The sequence below is a fragment of the Bos indicus x Bos taurus genome, chromosome 5, assembly GCF_003369695.1.
Source record: "Bos indicus x Bos taurus breed Angus x Brahman F1 hybrid chromosome 5, Bos_hybrid_MaternalHap_v2.0, whole genome shotgun sequence".
NCBI classification, from domain to species: Eukaryota; Metazoa; Chordata; class Mammalia; order Artiodactyla; family Bovidae; genus Bos; species Bos indicus x Bos taurus.
In genome coordinates, this window is record NC_040080.1 from 9,619,290 (window position 1) to 9,639,851 (window position 20,562).

The 20,562-nt window shown below is 52.3% G+C and overlaps 1 protein-coding gene and 1 non-coding gene across 2 annotated transcripts in view; both read left to right on the plus strand.

Annotated features, from left to right (window-relative positions):
- Positions 1-17,831, plus strand: part of NPTXR (neuronal pentraxin receptor) — a 29,801-nt gene extending 11,970 nt beyond the window's left edge. Inside the window, exons 5-8 of the mRNA XM_027543388.1 lie at positions 9,030-9,255; positions 10,165-10,412; positions 13,067-13,246; positions 13,604-17,831. Of these exons, the coding sequence (XP_027399189.1) occupies positions 9,030-9,255; positions 10,165-10,412; positions 13,067-13,246; positions 13,604-13,828 (879 nt within the window). The 3' untranslated portion in view covers positions 13,829-17,831. The remainder of the gene's footprint in view (positions 1-9,029; positions 9,256-10,164; positions 10,413-13,066; positions 13,247-13,603) is intronic.
- Positions 17,832-19,059: 1,228 nt separating this feature from the next.
- Positions 19,060-19,166, plus strand: LOC113893884. The gene has a single exon (XR_003511397.1). It is a non-coding gene; the product is annotated as a U6 spliceosomal RNA (small nuclear RNA).
- Positions 19,167-20,562: the final 1,396 nt, after the last annotated feature.

Below are 20,562 nucleotides of genomic sequence, written 5' to 3' on the forward strand. Positions count from 1 at the left end.
AGCTTCCTGCATGCATCAATCCTTCGGCTGTCTCCTGTTGCTGGAGATGTAGGTTGTTTCTAATTATTTTTTCTTCTGGATGCTCATTGCAGGATCGATTTCATGCAGATAGTTGTTTTTTGTTTTTTTCTTTTTAAGTCAATTGAGTTATTTCTTTAGGCTGAATTCCCAGGAGTGGTGTTACTGGGTCAGATGATATTGACTTTTATGGCTGTGGCCAAAAACCACTTTCCAAAAGGGCCATTTATGTGGCAACCAGCCATGTATGTATGTTGCAGTGTTATGTTTTTGCACTAATTTATGTGTAAAACGGAATTTCTAAATTGATTTAAGTAGCAATTCTTTGACATAAACCACATTCTTAACCCTATGTGGCAAGCTAGTGGCCTCTCCTCATCTTGGGGTGGAAGTGATGAAAAGGAGCACCCTGATGATAGTCACAGAGGTTCCTGGACTATTATAACAGTTAGAGCTCACATTTACTGAGAGCTTACCGTGTGTCAGGTGCTGAGCATTATCTCATTTAATCCTGAGAAAATTTCCATGAGGGAGGTACGATTCTATCCGCCTTTAACAAATGAAGAAACCAAGGTTCAGAGAGGTTAAGAAACTGGCACAAGGGGACACAGCATTGGAGCCTGGATTTGCCTCTGTCAGTGTCTGGCTCCAGAGTCCTTGTTCTTCATCATTAACTCTAGGTCCATGTGAGGGATCAGGCCTCAACTTCCTCCAAGAGAGTGAGGAAGACGGGTGAGGGAAGTGCCTCTTGTGTAGTAACCTGGACCATTTCTGAATCAGAGCATCTGGAGCAAGAGTGATGAGGACCAGTCCTCAAAGGTTTGTCCTGATGGCTGGCAAGATAATCTGGAGGCCAGAAGCGATAAATAACAACAAGTAACATGTATTAGGCACTTAGTGCATATTAGCTTATTCAGTCTTCAGCCCTATGAAGCAGCCTGTACATATTCCCATCTTACAGATAAAGAAATGGAGGCTCATAGACTCTGGAGAAACCAGAGTGAGCTAAATCACCACCTGCCCTCCCTACCCCCAGCTTCTGTTTCCCCTCCGTAAAATGATACAGTGAGTAGATGCTCCGTAACCACCTTGCAGCTCTAAATATTCTCTGAAATGGGAAGACCGTATGGCATAAAGTTGAGTTCTTCTTGCTTGTGACTTTAATCACTTTCTCTCTCTGGGCCTCAGTCTTCTCATCTGTAAAATGGGTAGAAGGAGGGGCTGGGTGTGGTTCAAGCCCTTTGGGCTCCAAATTCTGAATTCTTGGGCAGATGTTTCCTGATTAGGAATTGTCATCTGTGCCCTGGAGGCCTTTCCTCCCTGGCAGGACTCCCCCTGAGAAAGGAGACCCCTCCTGCCTTTTCCAAGCCTGGCAGGAGCCACTTGGGCAGAAGACAGGGAGGGGCTTACGTGTGACCCTTTTTTTTAAGGTGTATCTTACATTCAAGATATTTAAGAACTCACATATCATACTTTAAAAAGACACAAAATTTTTTAATGTATTTATTTTTAACTGGAGGATAATTACTTTACCATATTCTCTTGGTCTCTGCCATACATCAACATGAATCAGCCATAAGTATACATATGTCGCCTCCATCTTGAACTTCCCTCCCACCTTCCCCCCCACCCCACCCCTCTAGGTTGTCACAGAGCACCAGTTTGAGCTCCCTGAGTCACACAGTAAATCCCCACTGGCTATCCATTTTACACATGGTAGTATATATATTTCCATGCTACTCTCTCAGTTCATCCCACCCTCTCCTTCCCCCACCGTGTCCACAAGTCAGTTCTCTCTGTCTGTGAAAAAGACGCAGATCTTAAATGTACAGCTGCATGAAAATATATGTATGGGCACACCGATGAAGCACCATCCAAATAAGAATCAGGACATTGCCAGCACCCCAGAAGGCTCCTTTGTGACCCCAAAGTCCAGGCTTCCCCAGAGGTAGCACGATTCCAGTTTTCATCGCTGTAGATCAGTCTTCTCTGTGTTTGAACTTCCCTCAGGTCGACTCAGACAAGCTGCAGCCCTTCATGTCCGGTGTCCTCGCTGCACGTTGACCTTCAGTCATGGTGTATGTGTGTCAGTGGTTTACTTTTCACTGCTGTGTAGTGTGTCAGCGTGTGGAAACACCTTACTTACCCATTCTCTGATGGAAGGACGTTTGGGTTGTTTCTGGCTTGGGATTATTACAAATCAAGCTCCTGTGAATGTCCTTGTGATATCCCTGGTTGGCTAAAAGTCCTCATTTCTCCTGGATGTATCCCCAGGAGTGGGATGCTTGGGTTCCAGGAGAGGCATATATTTAGCTCTAGGAGGCTCTGCCAAACGCTTTTCCAAAGTGGCATCTAAGCGTTCGCACGCCCACCTGGTGTGAAACTTGTCAACCTTGCTGTGGTCATTTTAAAGACACTCCCCATTCTGGTGGGTGTGTAGTGGACTCATCGTGGTTTCAATTTGTATTTCTCTGGTGACTCATGATGTTGAGCACCTTTTCTTATGTTTATTGGCCATTTTGTGAAGTCCTTGCCTGTGGGAGGTGGACCGAGGTCAGGGGCTGGTACACCCCACCCCCCGAGTGACAAGGCCATTGGGTTTCCCCAGGACAGTCAGACACTTGATCCCCACAGAACTTGAGACAGGGATTGAGGCAGCCAACCCGAAGTGGAAGCTCTTAGGTGCCCCCGCCCACCCCACATTTGACTCCAGGGGAAGCTGAGGCTCAGAGAGGCTGAGTGACTTGCCCAAGGCCACACAGCATGTTGAATGCTGAGCCAAGATGACAGCTAGGATTTTCCATGAAAATGGGCTGAGGGTGGGGTCCTCAGTCTCTGCTGCAGATTTTGGCCCAGGGCCCAGAAGGTATGTGGGCAGGCAGGGCCAGGAAGGGATTTTGTGGCAGCTTGATGGGGAGTATGTGAAGGGAGGGGAAAGGGGCTTGGGGTTGGCGTGTCTAGTCGCTTGCTCTGAGGCCTCAGAGGAGGGTGTGTGGACAGACCCTCACAGAACTGCTCCCCCTTCTCCCGACCTCCCCTCCTGCATGCCGACTGCCATGACTTGTACCCTCAGTGTACAGAGGTCCATTTATCTGTTTTCCATTCCAACTGCAAAGTGGCAGTGGGGACCAGGACAAAGATCGGTCTGGCCTCTGCCACCTGCTCTCCTGCCCCTCCCCTGCCAGGGTGAGATGGAGACAGAGAAGCCTGCCAGGCGGGCTCCTGGGGAGGAAGTGGGGAGCAGGACGCCCCCTCTGAAAGACCTTCCCTCGACTCACCTCACCCTCTCTGCCAGCCTGTTCTGAGAGCCTTACAATTTAGTCCCACAAGAACCAGGGGATTGTTACTCTCCCCATTTCACAGATGAGGAAACCAAGGCTCATAGAGGTTAAGAACCTTGGCCAGGTCACTCAGCTGGGATTTCAGTCCTAAGCAGTCTGGCTCCCTGGCCCACATCCCACTCAGTTACTACTCACTATGCTCTTCTTGGTGGCTTAGATGGTAAAGAATCTGCCTGCAATGTGGGAGACTCGGGTTCGATCCCTAGGCTGGGAAGATCCCTTGGAGAAGGAAGTGGCAACCCATTCCAGTATTCTTGCCTGGAAAATTCCATGGACGGAGGAGCCCGGCCAGCCTAGGTCCATGTCATCGCAGAGAGTCGGACATGAATGAACGACTGACACTTTTTTCACTTTCATGCTCTCCTGCCTCTCAATAATAGGAAGTAATAATAATGGTTATGACTCTCTATCAGCCATTTTTATATACCAGGCTTTACATATTTTGTCATTTTTGTCATTACATATATCCTAAGATGTAGATATTAGTATTCCCATTTTACAGTTGAGGAAACTGAGGATCAGAGGAGTTGAACAGCTTGCCCAGGGCCACAGATCCAGTCAGTGGGGAGGCTTGTCTGACCTGAGAGTCATGCTGGTGCTGTGCATCGTGTTGCCACAGCACATGGGTACAGATGAATGAATGAATGAACAGAGTGAGGACTTGCAGTCCCTCCAGAGATACCCTCGTTCCCTCTCCCTCTGGAGCATCTTGGCTGAGGCGTCAGGAAGCTGCCATCTGGTGAGGGTGAGGAGGCACTGGCCAGAGGAGGTGGAATGGGGGCGGGAAGAGTGTTCTTGGCAGAAGGAACAGCATGTGCGGAGGCCCAGGGGTGAGAGGGAGTTAGGGACAGCTGGGCTTTTCAGTTGGAGTGAAGGGTAGCCTCTAGGGGTGTGTAGTAAGGGCTGAGAGTAGAGGGGCAGGGTATCGAGGGTGGGAGAGGAGGACTACCGAAGGGTGTAAGCAGCGTGGTTGGATTTGCATTGAGCTGCCTGCCTTTTTGGCTGCTGTGTGGAGAAAGGCCAGAGTAGGAGCCTGGGGACGGTGGCCTGGACTGGGGTTGTGGGGGAGGATGAAGGAGCCGAGTGAGGCTGTGGTTAAGATTCTACCCTCAAAACTCTGCTTTTGGATCTCCCCCACCCCCCCATTTTTTAAAAGAAAATTACTGGGGACTTCTCTGGCAGTCCAGTGGTTGAGACTCTGCCTTCCAAGGCAGGGGGTGTGGGTTCAATCCCTGGTCGGGGAATTAAGGTACAACCACACCATACACAGCACAGCCAAAACAACTTTTTAAAACAAGACATGCACTAAAGTGTAAAGACGACCATCCAAGTCCCCACTGACGCTCAAGACCCAGGACAGTTGCAACTGGCTGATGCCCCTGAGGGCCTCTCCTGTCCCAGCCCCAAGAGAGGGTCACCGCTGTCCTGAATTTGTATTTATCACTCCATGCATTTCTTTATGCTTTTATAAATACATGAGCTGGCTTTGAATCTTTGTACCTTTGTATGAATGATATCCAACTGTTCTTCTGTAACTTGCTTTTTTCCCTCAATATAATGATTAAACAAAAACATCAATGGTTGAAGGTGGAGGAGGATGGGCTCCTTTAAGAGATGTTTAAGGAGTGTTAGTAATAATCATAATAATAGCTGACACATACCTGTCATTTGCCAACTCTAAGGGCATTATATCTGTTAACATTTCTCACTGCAGTGCTATGAGCTATTATTTTTGTGCCCTTTTTGCTGATGAGGAAACTGAGGCAGGGAGGCTTTCCACAACAAGGTCACTGGGCTGATGGAGCCTGGGTGTGAGCTGGGGCAGACTCACACAGGACTTAGGGGATGAGCCCGTATGGGAGATAGGTGGCCTGACCCACACCACAGCCACCAAGCCTGCTCTCTGCCCTCCTGTACCTGGAGCTGGGCCCTGTGCTCTCTGCGCGGAGGGGAACTGTGCAGAGGGTGGAGCCTTGACCATGAAAACCGGCACCTTCCCGCTGCCCCTCATAGGAAAGGAGTAGACCCCACCTGGGAACAAGGTGGCAAGGTCTTCCCCACGCCCTCCCAGCACCAGAGCTCCCCCACTTAGGCAGGTCCCTCTATCCAAGCCCCTCTACAAAGCTGCCCCACACCAGGATCTGGCACCACCTGCCAGATCGTCCCAGCCTTCTCACGGCCACTGAAACCTCTTCTGCTGGTCCTCGAGGCAGGCAGGACAGCTGGCAATGTGCCCATTTGGCAGACCGACAAACTGAGACCCAGACTTTCAGGCAGGACCAAAGAAGGAGAAGGGGCTCTGGAGTCAGAAGGGACTGAACTGAGGTCCTGGCTCTGTGACTTGGCAGTGTGTGCCCTCAGGCAGATGACTTCACCTCTCTGAGCCTCTGCTCTCTCCTCTGAAAAGCAGCCCTCCTTAATTCCCCAGATAGTTGAGAGGGCTTGTGGAATGTTTGCACAGTACTTCCGGAGTGCAGGACTTGGCACACGGCGCGCGGCAGTGAGGACAGCTGCCTCCGTTAGCATCTTGTTACCGAGTGCTAATGAGCCCAGCACGTTAGCTGAGTTGGACCGGAACCCTGGGCTCTGGCTCCAGGCCCCACGTACTTCCACCAAACCCCACCCCGGACTCCCAGCACGACAAGTGTGGGTTCCGAGCCCCCATCAGGACCCGCGTGGGGTGATGGCGTTGTCTCCCCACCATCTTGGGCTGGGGGCCCACTTGGCATCAGGCCCAGAGCCCACGCGTCACAGCCTGTGCCCGCAACAGATGGGTAAGTGGGGGGAGTCATGTTCTTCTGATGCAGACATCAGGGTGGGGAGGGGGCCACATGGGATCCGGTGAGCCCACCTCCTCCCTGGCCTTCCTGCCGGTGGCAGAGCTGGCGGCTCTGACAAAAGAACAGCTTGTGTGCCCACCTCCCTCGGCCTGTGCCGTGTCTCCTCGCAACGGCATCTGTGTAAATAGCACTTGACGTCCTGTTCCTTCCTGGCAGGTCTTTCTCTCTCTGAAGGAGGAGGACGCTTTGTGGGAGAGAGAGAAGGCTTTGGCTCCAGAGGGGTCAGCTTTGCTTATCCCCTCAGAAGGACGTCTCAGTTTCCCCATCTGTGAAATGGGGACACTAAGAGTGCCAATCAAAACGAGTTGGCTGTGAGGATTCATGAAAAATTACCTGCAAAGTACCGAGGGGAGACCTCCTTCAGAGGTGTGCCCCTCATGCCCAAGGAGGCCCAGTGGATGTAGGGACAGTGAGGCTAGAAGGGGGCCCATTCCAGGAGACCCAGCCCCGGCCCTTCCAGTGCTGATGTAGATGGCACTTCATGAGCTAATTGCCTCAGCCTAAGGTTTCCCGGAAGTCCCACTGCCTCAGATACAGTGGGTGGCTGGCCCTGTCACTCCATGAGCTGTCTGTGGTCAAGGAAAGATTCTGGAGGTAGCAAGCTCCCCGTCAGCTGATGTATTCAAGCCTCACAGTTTGCATTGTTTTTTCTTCTTTGGCCACACCGCACAGTGTGCAGGCTCTTCATTCCCTGACCAGGGGTCGAACCCAGGGCCCCTGAAGTGGAAGCATGGGGTCTTAAACCACTGGACTGCCAGGGAAGTCCCATGCATCCTGCTTTTACAGTCCACAAGGATCTGTTACTTCCACTGTTTCATCCTTACATCTGTCTTGCGGATGGGCAGAGTGGGGCCGGTTGTCCCTATTTTATAGAAGGGGAAACTGAGGCTTTGTGTTTAGTCAGCACCAGAGTCAGGATTCGTGGGCACCTGGGGAGTTCCAAGGAGCCCTCCAGAGGGTGGACAGTGAAGATTCGTGTAATAGAGTGGGCCATGTGTACTGAGCAGTTCATCCATCCGTGCCCCGCCCCCCTCACCTGGGCTCCCCACCTGGTGGGCCAAGCAGGCGTCTGCATAGGTGGATGGCTGTGCCCTCCGACGTGGGACACTGCAGGGCATACAGGTGGCCACGCCAAGTCAAGCTGGAGCTCCCACTATGCGCCATCTTTTAATCCTGACCACAGGCCTGCAAGTCCAACATTCCAAGTCCCCACTTTACAGAGGAGGAAAAATGACCCCAGAGACATTAACCCACCTGCCCTCTGTCTCAGGGTGGAGTGGCGGAACCAAGTGCGTGGTCCCGTCACTGTCTGTGGCGGCAGCTCCCTTCTCTCTGGTGCTGAGTGTGGCAGTGACGCTTTGCCTGCACTGCCCTCCCCACCCCCAGCACTTTGAAGCAGGGGACACATTTATCCTCTCATCACAGGGCTAGGAAAAAAAAGAGCTCAGAGAGGTTAAGGGACTTACCCAGTGTCACACAGCAAATGACTGACAAGGTCAGAGCTGGGCCAGTGAATCTGACCGGGGTCTCTTGTGCTTGCCCCTGAGCTGTGGGGCCGTCCCTGTAGGCACAGGGTGCTCAGGGAATGCTTGGTTGTGCTCCTGGTTTTCTGTTTGGCCCACAGTAGGGGCTCAGGGAATATCTGCCCGGTGAAGGAATCATGAGAATTCAGTGAGCTCAGGTCTGGGGCTAAGCCTGTGGTCGGGGCCCAGGGCAGGTGAACTGGGAGCCAGCAGGGCCCCTGGACAGTGAGGAAGCATCGGGCTGTCAGTAGGGAGCATGGAGGAGGGGAGAGCAGACAAAGCTTGTCTAATTTGGCTCCTAGAAGCTCAATGAATTATTCATTTCCTACTCGTCTTCCCATGACGTGTCTACCAGAGACTGTCCCTTCCCAGCATCAGGACTTGTGGCCTCAGCTGCCTTCCTCCACCCCAGAAGGGGTTTCCTCCAGCAGGGGAGGGGAAAGGAAAGACCCCCTGGCTTCTGTCCCAATTCTCCTTCCCACGGGGGTCTTAAGGTGGGCCAAAGGAGGACCCTAAGACACTTTGTCCTCATCCTGGGTGGGATGGGGGTGTCTTAGACCACCCTCGAACACCCTGCTCTAGACAGCAGAGTAAACAGCCTCTGCTCACAGGCATTTACCACCTAATCATCCCCACAACCCTTCTAAATAGTCACAGTTGTGCCACATTGCCTGAGAGGAAGCAAGGGTTCAGAGAGATGGAGGCATTTGCCTCAGGCTGCACAGCAGGTTGGTTCTTGAGCTGGATTTGAGCCCTGGGCTGCCTGCCTCTGGAGTCTGTGACCTTAACCACCCATCACAGCAGCACTGGAGCCCTATTCCAGAAGCCCCCTGGTTTGTGCCCCTGGGTCTGCCCAGCACCCACACAGAGTCTTGAACCATCTTGGAGAAGTTTGGCATGTGAGTAAGTGAGGATCAGGATAGCCCACCTCTTCAAGGACCCATCAAGGTGCTGCCTTCCAGTGATGAAGTGCTCGGCAGTGGCTTTCAACCCCAATTGCATGTCGGACCCTCTGGGGGACTTTTGCAGCTCTCCACTGCTGAGCCCCATAGGCTGAGATGTCCCGAGGACAGGAGCCAGCCTGCTGTCCACTCCCGTCACACACCAGCACTGGAGACAGCCTGCTGCTGCACACCCAGTGCACATTCACTGCCTCAAAGCAGGCATTGCCGTCCCATTCTACGTATGGGGAAGCTGAGGCTCAACAGGGGTCACTCAAGCAGGGCTAGTGGACATCTCTGGGACTTTGTCTCTTTCCATCCTCCCTCTGACTGACTTCGAATGTCCCTTTCTCTGTCCGTGAGCAGCAGGAGCTTCCAGCCCGAGTGAACTTCTCAGCCGCCCCAGCCCCTGCGCCCGTGGTGCCCACTGCCCTGCACTCCAAGATGGACGAGCTGGAGGGGCAGTTGCTGGCCAAGGTGCTGGCGCTGGAGAAGGAACGCATGGCCCTTGGTCACAGCAGCCAGCAGCAGCGGCAGGAGGTAGAGAAGGAGCTGGACGCCCTGCAGGACCGTGTAGCCGAACTGGAGCATGGTGGGTCCTGGGCCCCACAGAGGGCATGGTGGGCGAGGGTATCCTTGGTCCTCGGATGGTCCTCAGGGTGGCAGATTCACTCAGAAAACGTTTCCCAGAGGTTAAAGCTAGATAGGTTGGTGGGAAGAGTCTGAGAGAGAATGATTGGGATGTTTTGTCAGCATTACCAGTTAGCATTTTCTGGCTTATTTTCACCCACTGTATTCTGGGGGTGGGCTAAGTACTTGATACGCCAGCTGGTTTAATCTTCACAGACCATACAGGGGTGGCTTTGTTTATTATCCCCTAATAATAAATAAGGCTATAAATAAATAAATAAATTTTATAATATTTATTTTATTATAATTATTAAATTATTATATTTATAAATGAGTATAAGCAAATATTTATAAATAAATAAGGAAAATAAGGCTCAGAGAGGTCAAGTGACTTGCCCAAGGTCACACAGCGAGTAAGTGGTGAAGCTAGACCTTAAATCAGGTCTGACTCTAAAGCCCCTGCACTTAACTACCCCCCACAGGAGTACCTTTGCCATCAAAATGTCATTTTATAACACCTGGGCCTGGCAACACAAGGGTCATAAAATCATGGCATGTGGACATTGTACAGGTGTGAGCGTGAGGAACCCTGGCTCCGCGGTCCTCAGCTGTCACCGGCTTGCTCCGTGACCTTCAAAGTTCACTTCCTCTCACCAGGCCTCGTTTTCCTGTTCTGCAAAATAGGAATTTAGGACTTGTGAACTCTCAGGGAGCTTTCATCTTTTAAACTTGGTGAGGACCACCCTTGAGGCTTATAGACAAGTTGAGGTTACCAGGGGGCTAGTAGCCCTTATTCTGGAGTGTGCCCTGCCCACCTCCCCAGTCCGTGTCCACTGACCCCCACCGTGTTCGCCTTGCTCACCCCACTCAGGGTCCTCAGCCTACAGTCCCCCAGATGCCTTCAAGATCAGCATTCCCATCCGCAACAACTACATGTACGCCCGCGTGCGGAAGGCGCTGCCGGAGCTCTACGCCTTCACCGTCTGCATGTGGCTGCGCTCCAGGTCTGGCGGCACTGGCCAGGGCACCCCCTTCTCCTACTCGGTGCCCGGACAGGCCAACGAGATTGTGCTGCTGGAGGCGGGCCACGACCCCATGGAGCTGCTGATCAATGACAAGGTGAGTGGGGGCTGGGCAGAGCCGGAGGGATGGGGGTGAGGCGGGGGGACCCTTCCAGGAGCATTTGCACTGCGCTGGTCCCAGACGGGCAGGGCCTTTCCATTCTCCTGCTCAGCAGAATCAGCACACATGAAATGCCTCCAAGATGGATGAACCCATGCCAGGCTGGGTTCTGGGAATTCAAGATAAGCCAGACCTGGGGCTGATAGGATGAGAGCTCCTGTCTAAGAGAGGCTCTCAATGGTGGTGTGCCATTTACAGAGGAGCATGTGAGGATCGTGGAGATTAAGAGACTTCCCCAGCAACCCGGCAGTGGGAGCAGGACTGGAAGTGCTTCCTACAGCAGGGCATCTCAAGGGCCCCCAGGGCCCTGCTCATTCTCCTGAACAAAGAGAGAAGCAAATGAGGACCCAGGACCTCTCTGGGGAGGGAGGTGGAAGGAAGGGCAGAGGAGCTGCTGGATTCCTTGTCCCCCTCCCCCTGGCAGTCAGCCCCATGCCCCTCCCCTCACGTGGCGAGGAGGCTGGTGCCATGGTCAAGCTCTGGCCTGAATGCTGGATTTGAATCCTAGTTCTGCTGCTATCCCACTGTGTGACCTTCGACTAGTCACTTACCCTCCCTGTGCCTCAGTTTCCTCATCTGTAAAGCAGGAATAACAATAACCTCAACTGTACATGGTTATGGTGAGAATTAAATGGCTTAAATACATGTAAACGGCTTTAAGCAGAACCTGGAGTTTAACAAACTTGGATAAATGTGCCCCATTTTTATCATTCAGAGTCCCGTGCTAGTACTTTACCCATATCATCATCCTTGACCCAACAGCCCCAGGAAGTAGACACCCTATTATCTCCACTTTGCAGATGGAAAAGCTGAGGTTCAGTGGAGACAAATAACGCACCCTGGCCACAAAGCTGGTGAAGGGGTGATGATGTGATGTGGGGGTCTTGGGCTCCACTGTTCTGCCCTTGGGTCACCAATCTTCCCTATGCCCAGGACTCCCACCCCGTCACCACTCTCCCAGGAGTGGACAGGGCAGGACAAGCTGGGGAGACAGGGGGAGTGATGTAGCAGGGGCATGGTGATTAAGGGGGAAGCAAGGTGAGCATCTTATCATGCCATTCCCCACGGATATCTTCCCCAGCCTGACATGTTGCTTTGGGTCTTGATGGCATGCTGGTCTTTTGAGATGCCCTTGGAAATGCAGAGAACATATATTGCACCCACTTGTGACCAGCCCACAGGCACACAGAGCTGCTGGGAGTGGCTGACAGCAGAACCCTGCTCAGCAGGAGGTGCCTTTCATGGTATCCTGGAGGAGGAGGAAAGAGATAGGCCCAGGGGACAATGAATTTCCCTTGTGGCCCAGTACACACTACCCTCTAAGTCCATCAGAGAGTAGCTGGATGACATCTAGATCGTGCTACCCAGTTCCCCTTCATAACCCCCCTGATGCCATCCTTGGCTCTGCCCATGGTAGTAGTCACTTCTAGTATAATAGAAGGAATTCAGCACCCTGGACAGGGCACAAGGCAGCCCAATTTCCTGACATTCTGGTGCCTTTTGATTACCAGCCTCACAAACTACTCACAGTTCTCATTTTATTCCAGCCTCTAATCCCTTGCCCCTGCTGTGCAAACCGACCCCTCCCCCAACCTTGGTTTGCCTTACAGTGGAATTTCCAGAGTTCATTATACTTCCAGATGTGTTTAGATTTCACATCTTCTGTTCCCACACTCCTCTCTGCCTCTGGGCCTTCACGGCTTCTGTGTCTCCCACATGGCCCCTATGTTACTCTGGCTTGTGATATTGTCCCTGAAGTCCTCCCCTCCTGTGCAGACACAGCTCATTTTAGGACCGGATCCATATCCCCCGGTGTCCAGAACAAGGCCTGGCATCAAGTAGGCCTCAGAGAACATTGTAATAAATTGTGATCTCAGAGAACCTAGGAGATGAAAGAGCCCTTTGGGAGCCCCAAATCCACAAGCAGCAAGTACCTTTCATCTCACAGGCCAACTCCAATCAATCAGCAGTGCCTTCCAAAAGCACTGCGATGAGAAAGATTCCGAGGGTGAGTCTAGGCTCATGATTGATTAGCCATGTCTGCCTTGGGTGGAGTAGGAGGCAGAGGTGGCTGCATATTTGCCATCCTTTGCCCAAGCCCCTGACTTTATGGATGAGGAGACTGAGGCCCAGGGAGGAAAGACCAACCTCCCCAGGGTCCCACAGGGCGTTGTGGTTGACAGTGCTCGGCCTCCAAGTACAAGGCTTGTTCCATCATTCCCAGCACTTCTTGAGCCCAGCTGTGTGCTGGGCACTATGTGAGATATTCAGGGAAGGGAGGCTTGTGAGATACAACTCCCACCCAGCGTGACCTTACAGGCCTGTCAGAGAGTGAATAAACTACCTAGAAACAACCAAAACCCAACACTGAGTAGTCCCTTGTGATCTGAGTGAAGTGACTGATGATATTGCTACATTGTGGGGAAAGAGGAAAGAGTGGCTGGAAAGACACTGGGCAGGGAGGACAGGCAGGGTCAGATCTTGGGTCAGACCCTGGAAGGAGGGTCACTGGTCTCCCCATCCCCCATCCCACTGCTTCAGCCTTGGGGCTTGTGGCACCTCTGACCCGGGGCTGGGGGACCTGTTTCCAGGTGGCCCAGTTGCCCCTGAGCCTGAAGGACAATGGCTGGCACCACATCTGCATCGCCTGGACTACAAGGGATGGCCTGTGGTCTGCCTACCAGGATGGAGAGCTGCGGGGCTCTGGTGAGAACCTGGCTGCCTGGCACCCCATCAAGCCTCATGGGATCCTTATCCTGGGCCAGGAGCAGGTAAGGGTCAGGGTGGGATGCAACTAGATATCCCACCCACTCCAGGCGCCTCAGGAGGAGGGGTAGGCGGAGGGTCCCTGAGAGCACAGAAGTGAGCACTCAGTCTGACCCAGCCATTCTGCAGATGGGCAGACTGAGCGAGACCGGCCCAAGGGGCAGGACCAGAACCTTGGGGCGGGACTAGGACCTTGGGGCGGGGCTAGAACCTTGGGGCGGGACCAGGACCTTGGGGCGGGGCTAGAACCTAGAGGGGGCGGGGCTTCAGCAAGGACGGAGTTTTGACTCACTGAGCACCTGCGTATCTTTTCTCTCCCTCACTCCATGTCTTTCTTGTTTCTTTCTGCTCTTTTGGTCCAGGATACCCTAGGCGGCCGGTTTGATGCCACCCAGGCCTTCGTGGGTGACATTGCCCAGTTTAACCTCTGGGACCACGCCCTGACACCAGCCCAGGTCCTGGGCATTGCCAACTGTACGGGGCCACTGCTGGGCAACATCCTCCCATGGGAGGACAAGCTAGTGGAGGCCTTTGGGGGTGCAACAAAGGCCGCCTTTGATGTCTGTAAAGGCAGGGCCAAGGCATGAGGGGCCACCTCGTCCAGGGGCCCCTCCCTTGCCTGCAAATTCGGGGACCTTCCGGGGCGGGAGCACATTCCCTCCTTAGCCTATCCACACATGCACTGGTCTCCTTCTTTGCCCCACTCCTGGCCATGCCTCCCGTTTCCCCCACCTGTACCCACACCTCCAGAACGCCCTGCCCTTGATGGCTGTCCCCTGATCCCACTTGAATGGGGACAAGCAGCTTGAGTCAAAAGGTCAAGCCTGGGGTGAGTCCAGGGCCTGGCAGGGGGTGCATCGCAGTACCCATGACTCTTGCCCCACCGCTGGCATTAGAGTGGAGCCGTATCTCACCCCATGTCCCCTTACCCATCAACCACAGCTGATTCCACTGATCTCACAGCACCATCCATGGGGCTGTGTACAGGCGAAGGGCCCACTGTCTCAGTGGCAGGGATGGTTATCTGTCCCCTTTCCTCCGTGAGGCAGGCGTGCCCCCTTCCTCTTCAGGGCCATCTTGGGCTGTGAAGCTGTCCCCCAGCTGAGAGGGAATGACAGAACCACACTGGAGACTCAGACTCACCCCCTTCCCTCTTTCCACCAGCTGCCAGTCACAGGCAGGGGAATCTTGGTGAAGCTTCTCCCCCCCAACCCCTGCCCCCACCTGCACCCTTTCTTCCTCCTCTTTCCTTGTTTCTTTGTGTGCTGAATGGTTGCTTTGAATGTTGGTTCCATGCCTGGCCCAGCCCCACCTCAATTTCCAGGACATTCCCTTCCCAGCTCCAGCCTGGAGGGTTGGGGACCAAGATCTCAGGAGGCCCATCATGGCTGCGTCCACTGGCATGGTCACCTTGCCCCTTCTGTGACCAGAACAGGGCATGGAACACTTCAGCCTGGGCTGGGGACAGCGTGGGACAGAGGCATGTGCCCCAGGAGACCCAGGCTCTGGCAGAGCCACAGTACTGACCTGCTCTGCATGGCCCTGCAGCCTTTGGGGAAGGAAAGAAGCAGAGAGGGCAAGGAGAAGCACGGAGTGGCGTGCAGAGCTCTGGATGAGAAGAAGGAGCCCCTGGTTCCTGGTCTCTGCTGCCAGCCTGCTGTGTAGTCTGCTGTCAGTCCCTACTCTCCCCTGGCTGGCGATCCTCATTTGTGAGCTTTGGTCATTTCTGAGAGGTCTCCAGATCAAAAGTAGGATGGTCTGTGATTCCAGGTGGATAGGGTGGGACAAGCCTGAGAACCTACCTAGATGTCAAGGTGCATAGCAGGGGCAGGCCCTGGGACTGGGCAGCAGATGGGATCTGGCCAGGCATGGGTCAGGGTCAGCAGCTGGCTCCAGAGAGTCAAGGGCAAGGGGAAGGGTCAAGGCAGACCAAACTCATACACAGATTAAGGTCAGCTCTTCTAGATCACCCCCAGCCTGGCACCCTTGCCCATCTGAGTGTTTCAAAGGACTGGTGGCTAACCTGGGCCCTACCCTTGAGTCCCCACCGGCTCCCCCAAGACAATGGAAGAATATCAGAGCTGAGAAAAGCCACCCCAGTCTGACCTCTTGTTGCTCATATGAGGAGGAGCTCAGAGAGGGCAAGTGACTTGCACAGGATCACACAGCTCAATGGAGCTGAGCCAGGACTAGAAGCCAGTGCTCTTTCCCCCACACCATACTTCTTGCCTGTGAGAGTCTTTTGAGTCCAGCCTAAACCTAACAGGATGGACATTTGAGGGGTCAGAATGCTTTCCAACATTCCAACAATGCTTTCCAACACTGGACCACTTTCCTGTATGAAACATACAGACATCCACCCCCGATCCCTGGAAGGTAGGGTGGGAGAAGTGTGATCTCCCGGCACTCTGGCAGGAATGGAGCTGAGAACACTGGGGTCCCTCCCCAGTTACCTACCGGGTGTCTGGACAGATGTTGGCTACTTAAGTCAGATGGGCACTGGTGGCGTTTTGTTCCTTTAGTTCCCTGTCTCTGCTCCCCACATCCACTTAGCCTGAGGCACGATGCCCGAGCTACAGACTGTGGGGCGCAGGGCCATGGAGGCTTTTCCAAGACTTGTTGCTTCCAGCCCCCAGATCCTCGTTTCCATTTCAAGAGCGCAAATAGACCATTCACCACTTCCAGCCCAACTCCCCCTAGAAGGAGGGATGGCGCGCTTTAGCCAGAACCTGCCGAGATCTAGTTGCCCTGGTAACAGCCAATGACATCAGCCCCGCTGCTGGGTCAAGCATCTCATGATGACATACGCTGTTGCTGGGGTGACGGTGAAATTTGGAATTTAGATTTCAGAAACACTGGGCTTTATTGGGTTTATGGTATTGTCTTTGAGGGAGCAGCTTTTGTGGAGGCCTTGAGGGGAAAGAAAGAATCTTAGGAACGAGGTGATAGAACTTGTTTGGTCACTCGAGCCCACCCAGAAACATTATCCCAAGTCCTTTATGCTTTGTCATGGTGATCATGAGACTTCTGACCTGTGCTGAATCACCCTGGTCAGCCCTCCAGAGGGAACAGGAACAAAACCAGAGATGTTGCCATGTAGGCTCTGAGTCTGGGCCATCGGTGAGTGGCCTGGGTACCTATTTACATTCCAGAATGATGAATGTCCTAAGTCCCCACTCCTCCGTCTACTGATTATCCTTCTTTGCTGAATGCCTGTTGTTTGGACTCCAGCTTTGACCTTCAGCTACTTCCAGGCACAGCCAAAAAGATGGGGAGGAGAGAGGTGCTCAGCTGCATCCTCGAGCTACTCCCAGCTGAAAATGAGTCTGGACCCATGTCTGTTACACCCTTGTAACCTTGCCATGCTGGGCACCTCACAGGGATCAACTCATTCACCCTCACAACAGTTCTAAGTAGGACTGTTCTTAGTCCCATTGTACAAGTAGAGAAATGGAGGCCCAGAGAGGTTAAGTAACCTGCCCATGTCAATCAACCCACAAGTGATGGAACCCCACATTCAAAGCCAGTGACATCCAGGGCCCACCCTTCAGCCTGAGGGGACAGGCGCTACCATTGCCTGTGGAGTGGGGTTTGGCTATCTACTGCTCCTGAGCCTGTTCACCCTGACCCAGAGGAACACAGAGGTGAGGGATGGACTGGCCCCTGGGCCAGAGTCCCCTTGAGTGAGTCCAAGGGAGGGTTCTTAGCCCCTTCAGGGAGCACGTCCCTGTGAGGGGTGCTCACAGCCCAGCCCTTCTCTCACTGGCTGGAGTTTCCAGGACAGCTGAAGGGAGAGGAAGCTGGGTGTCTCCCAAGAGTCCCAGGCTGCAAAGGGGAGAGAGCTGACCCTTCTCAAACCCCTGCTTTGGGCCCAGCCCTGCGCCAGGTGCTTCACAGCTCTTATCTGCCAGACTTTCCCACCTTGTGGCACATGGCGCCCCTAACCAACATCCCAAGAGGCCGATCATCTTGCCACATCTGTGCAAGACCTGGGACCACAGGCGTGGACAGGAAGGGCTCCGAAGCCCTCTTTTTACAGATGAAGATGCCAGGGCCCAGGGAGGATGAGCAGTCTTTGGGGTTACCCAGCCGGAATACTGGGAGACCTGAACCCAGCATTCTGACTCTGCATTCAGTGCTCGCTCCATGATGCAGCGGTCCTAGCCCCCCCCTCAAATGGGTCCCCTCTTCACTGTGTTTCCCAGCATCCTTGCTCTGAGCAAACCGGGGAAGGGACACAGCCCACCCCCAAAAGATGGAATCATTCTCTTAACCGTCTTTGTCCCAATTGCCTGCCACTCCAAACCCGTCCCCCTGGCCCCTGACCCTGCTGGGTGGGGAAGAGGCTCACGTGGGCCCAGGCTGAGCAGTGAATGAGCATGTCAAGCTGTCAGACTCTGTGAAATTAGTGCATCCTACTGGCAACCCGCCTCCCTGATCCCGCCTGATTTTGTACATAAAGTGACATGAGATGCAACATGTGTGTGTATGTGTGTGCGCGCGCGCGTGTGTGTATGCTATGTCATGGTTTTTGTTACTTTTTGTTTTTGTAAATTTGAATGTCCAAAATAAACGTGATGTTTACTCTGAGGCTCTTCTTGCAAAGGTGGGGCTACCCTGGGGGTATTGGGCAGGAATGAAGTGGCTACTACTTGGAGCAGGGCAGTAGGTAAAGACAGAGGGGGTGCCACCCCACTATGCCAAAGCCTCACCCAACTCCACCTGTGCCCCCCTAACCTGACAGGCTCTGCCAGGTACCAGGGACAGACACACCCCTGTTTCCAGGATTTCTGCAGGAAGGATGTAAAGAACACGCATCCCACATGGAGAGTGTCCCAGTTCTGATAACTGGGCTTTGGCCTCATTCCTAACACCTCATCCCCACCTCGTGCCCCAGTTACGGGATCCCAGTTCCTGACTTGTTCCTTGAGACCCAATCTGCCTGAATTACTTGCCTGGGTCCCCAGAGCATCCCTTGGGGTCCTGGGGAGATGGGGTGGTGGAGTGGGAGGAGTCCTGTTGTATTTCAGCGGTCTACCTGGACCCCTGTGACTCGCGTCAGAGACTAGACTGACTCTCAGCGTCAGGGTGAGACCCCCGCCCACCCCTCCAGGGCTCAACCCATCCCTGAGAGGTCTTGACTTGGTCCCCAGCTCTCCCCGTGCAGACCACCTCAGGGGCACAGCCTCCACCCTCCTGCCCCATCAATATTGTCACTGCTCCTAGTTAGACCTTGTCCTCAGATGATCCCTGGGAAATGCCAGGGGGCCAGTCTGGGGTTACAGGAAGTCACACCAGCAGAACAGCCTTCTCAGGCTTTTCCAAAGTTTCCCAAACTTCCAACAAGAGGAATTCACCCCCATGAAGCAAAGGGTATAGCTGGAAGCAGCACTTCAAACAGGAAAACCATGTTTGAAGTGCACTGAGTAATCTGAAAATCTCCTGTGCTTTCTGCATTCTACTCCAGAACAAATCCAGATTTGTTTTAAAACATTGCTTTTCATTACTTAGCACTGAGCAAAATGAAGCTGCAGGCAGATATGCTTTGTTTATCCTCTCTTCCACCAGTTTACCTACAACACCCTCTTTCCCTCTGTCCCACTCAACTGGCACCATCCAACCATGGTTAAATCCCGCTGTCCACCTGCTTCCTGCCAGCACCTGCACATCTGAACACTGATGGGGAAAAGCACAGGGCTCTGATGTGTGCTGACTCTCATTTTACATTCATGATCAGAGGTCTCCAAGGGGCGTTTCTTCCTTTCCAGCTAGTAAATTCTCTCTGGAGGAAGATAGCATCATCCAAACTCACATATTTGTGCTCGCTTCGGCAGCACATATACTAAAATTGGAACGATACAGAGAAGATTAGCATGGCCCCTGTGCAAGGATGACACGCAAATTCGTGAAGCGTTCCATATTTTTGAGAACAGTGTGGAGATTCCTTAAAAAACTGGAAATAGAACTGCCTTATGATCCAGCAACCCCACTGCTGGGCATACACACTGAGGAAACCAGAAGGGAAAGAGACACGTGTACCCCAATGTTCATCGCAGCACTGTTTATAATAGCCAAGACATGGAAGCAACCTAGATGTCCATCAGCAGATGAATGGATAAGAAAGCTGTGGTACATATACACAATGGAGTATTACTCAGCCATTAAAAAGAATACATTTGAATCAGTTCTAATGAGGTGGATGAAACTGGAGCCTATTATACAGAGTGAAGTAAGCCAGAAGGAAAAACATAAATACAGTATACTAACGCATATATATGGAATTTAGAAAGATGGTAACAATAACCCGGTGTACGAGACAGCAAAAGAGACACTGATGTATAGAACAGTCTTATGGACTCTGTGGGAGAGGGAGAGGGTGGGAAGATTTGGGAGAATGGCAATGAAACATGTAAAATATCATGTAGGAAACGAGTTGCCAGTCCAGGTTCGATGCATGATGCTGGATGCTTGGGGCTGGTGCACTGGGACGGCCCAGAGGGATGGTATGGGGAGGGAGGAGGGAGGAGGGTTCGGGATGGGGAACACATGTATACCTGTGGCGGATTCATTTTGATATTTGGCAAAACTAATACAATTATGTAAAGTTTAAAAATAAAATAAAATTAGGGAAAAAAAAAAAACCAAACTCACATATTTTTGCCACATGAGGTTTGGCAGTACATAACAAATGATCAGACATATCTGGAGACAAACTGAATGACTGAAAATCAAGAGTGAAAAAACATTTTTAAGGGCTAATAGCCCTACACATGTGATAGAGTTGCACGGAAGTAAACAAATACACTATATTCAAGACAGGCACATATGAACACATCCACATGAGAACAAGGAAAGCTGTGGAAACTGGAATAATAGTGTATCGATGTATCTTGGTAATACTGTACTATAGCTTTGCAAGATGTTACCACTGATGGTAACTAAAAAGGGAACATAGGCTCTCTCTATCATTTCTTACAATTTAATGTGAATCTATAATTGTCTCAAAATTAAAAGTCTAATTTTAAATAAATCTCTATAGGAGATTCTTATAGTGGAGTTATGAGACCCACGCTTCGAAAATAATCATGGTTAATATATCTAAGAATTCAGATGGCAAATAGAATTTCGAAAGAGAATTGTAAACTAAAAAATAATCAAATGAAAATTCCAGAACTGAAAGATACATTAACTGAACTTACGAGCTTAATAAATAGGTGTAACAGCAGATCAAACACAGCTGAAGAAGGAATTGTGCACTCCATCAGTGATCTCAAAAGAAATAATCCTTAATGAAGACGGAGGGGAAAGAAGAGAAAGTACA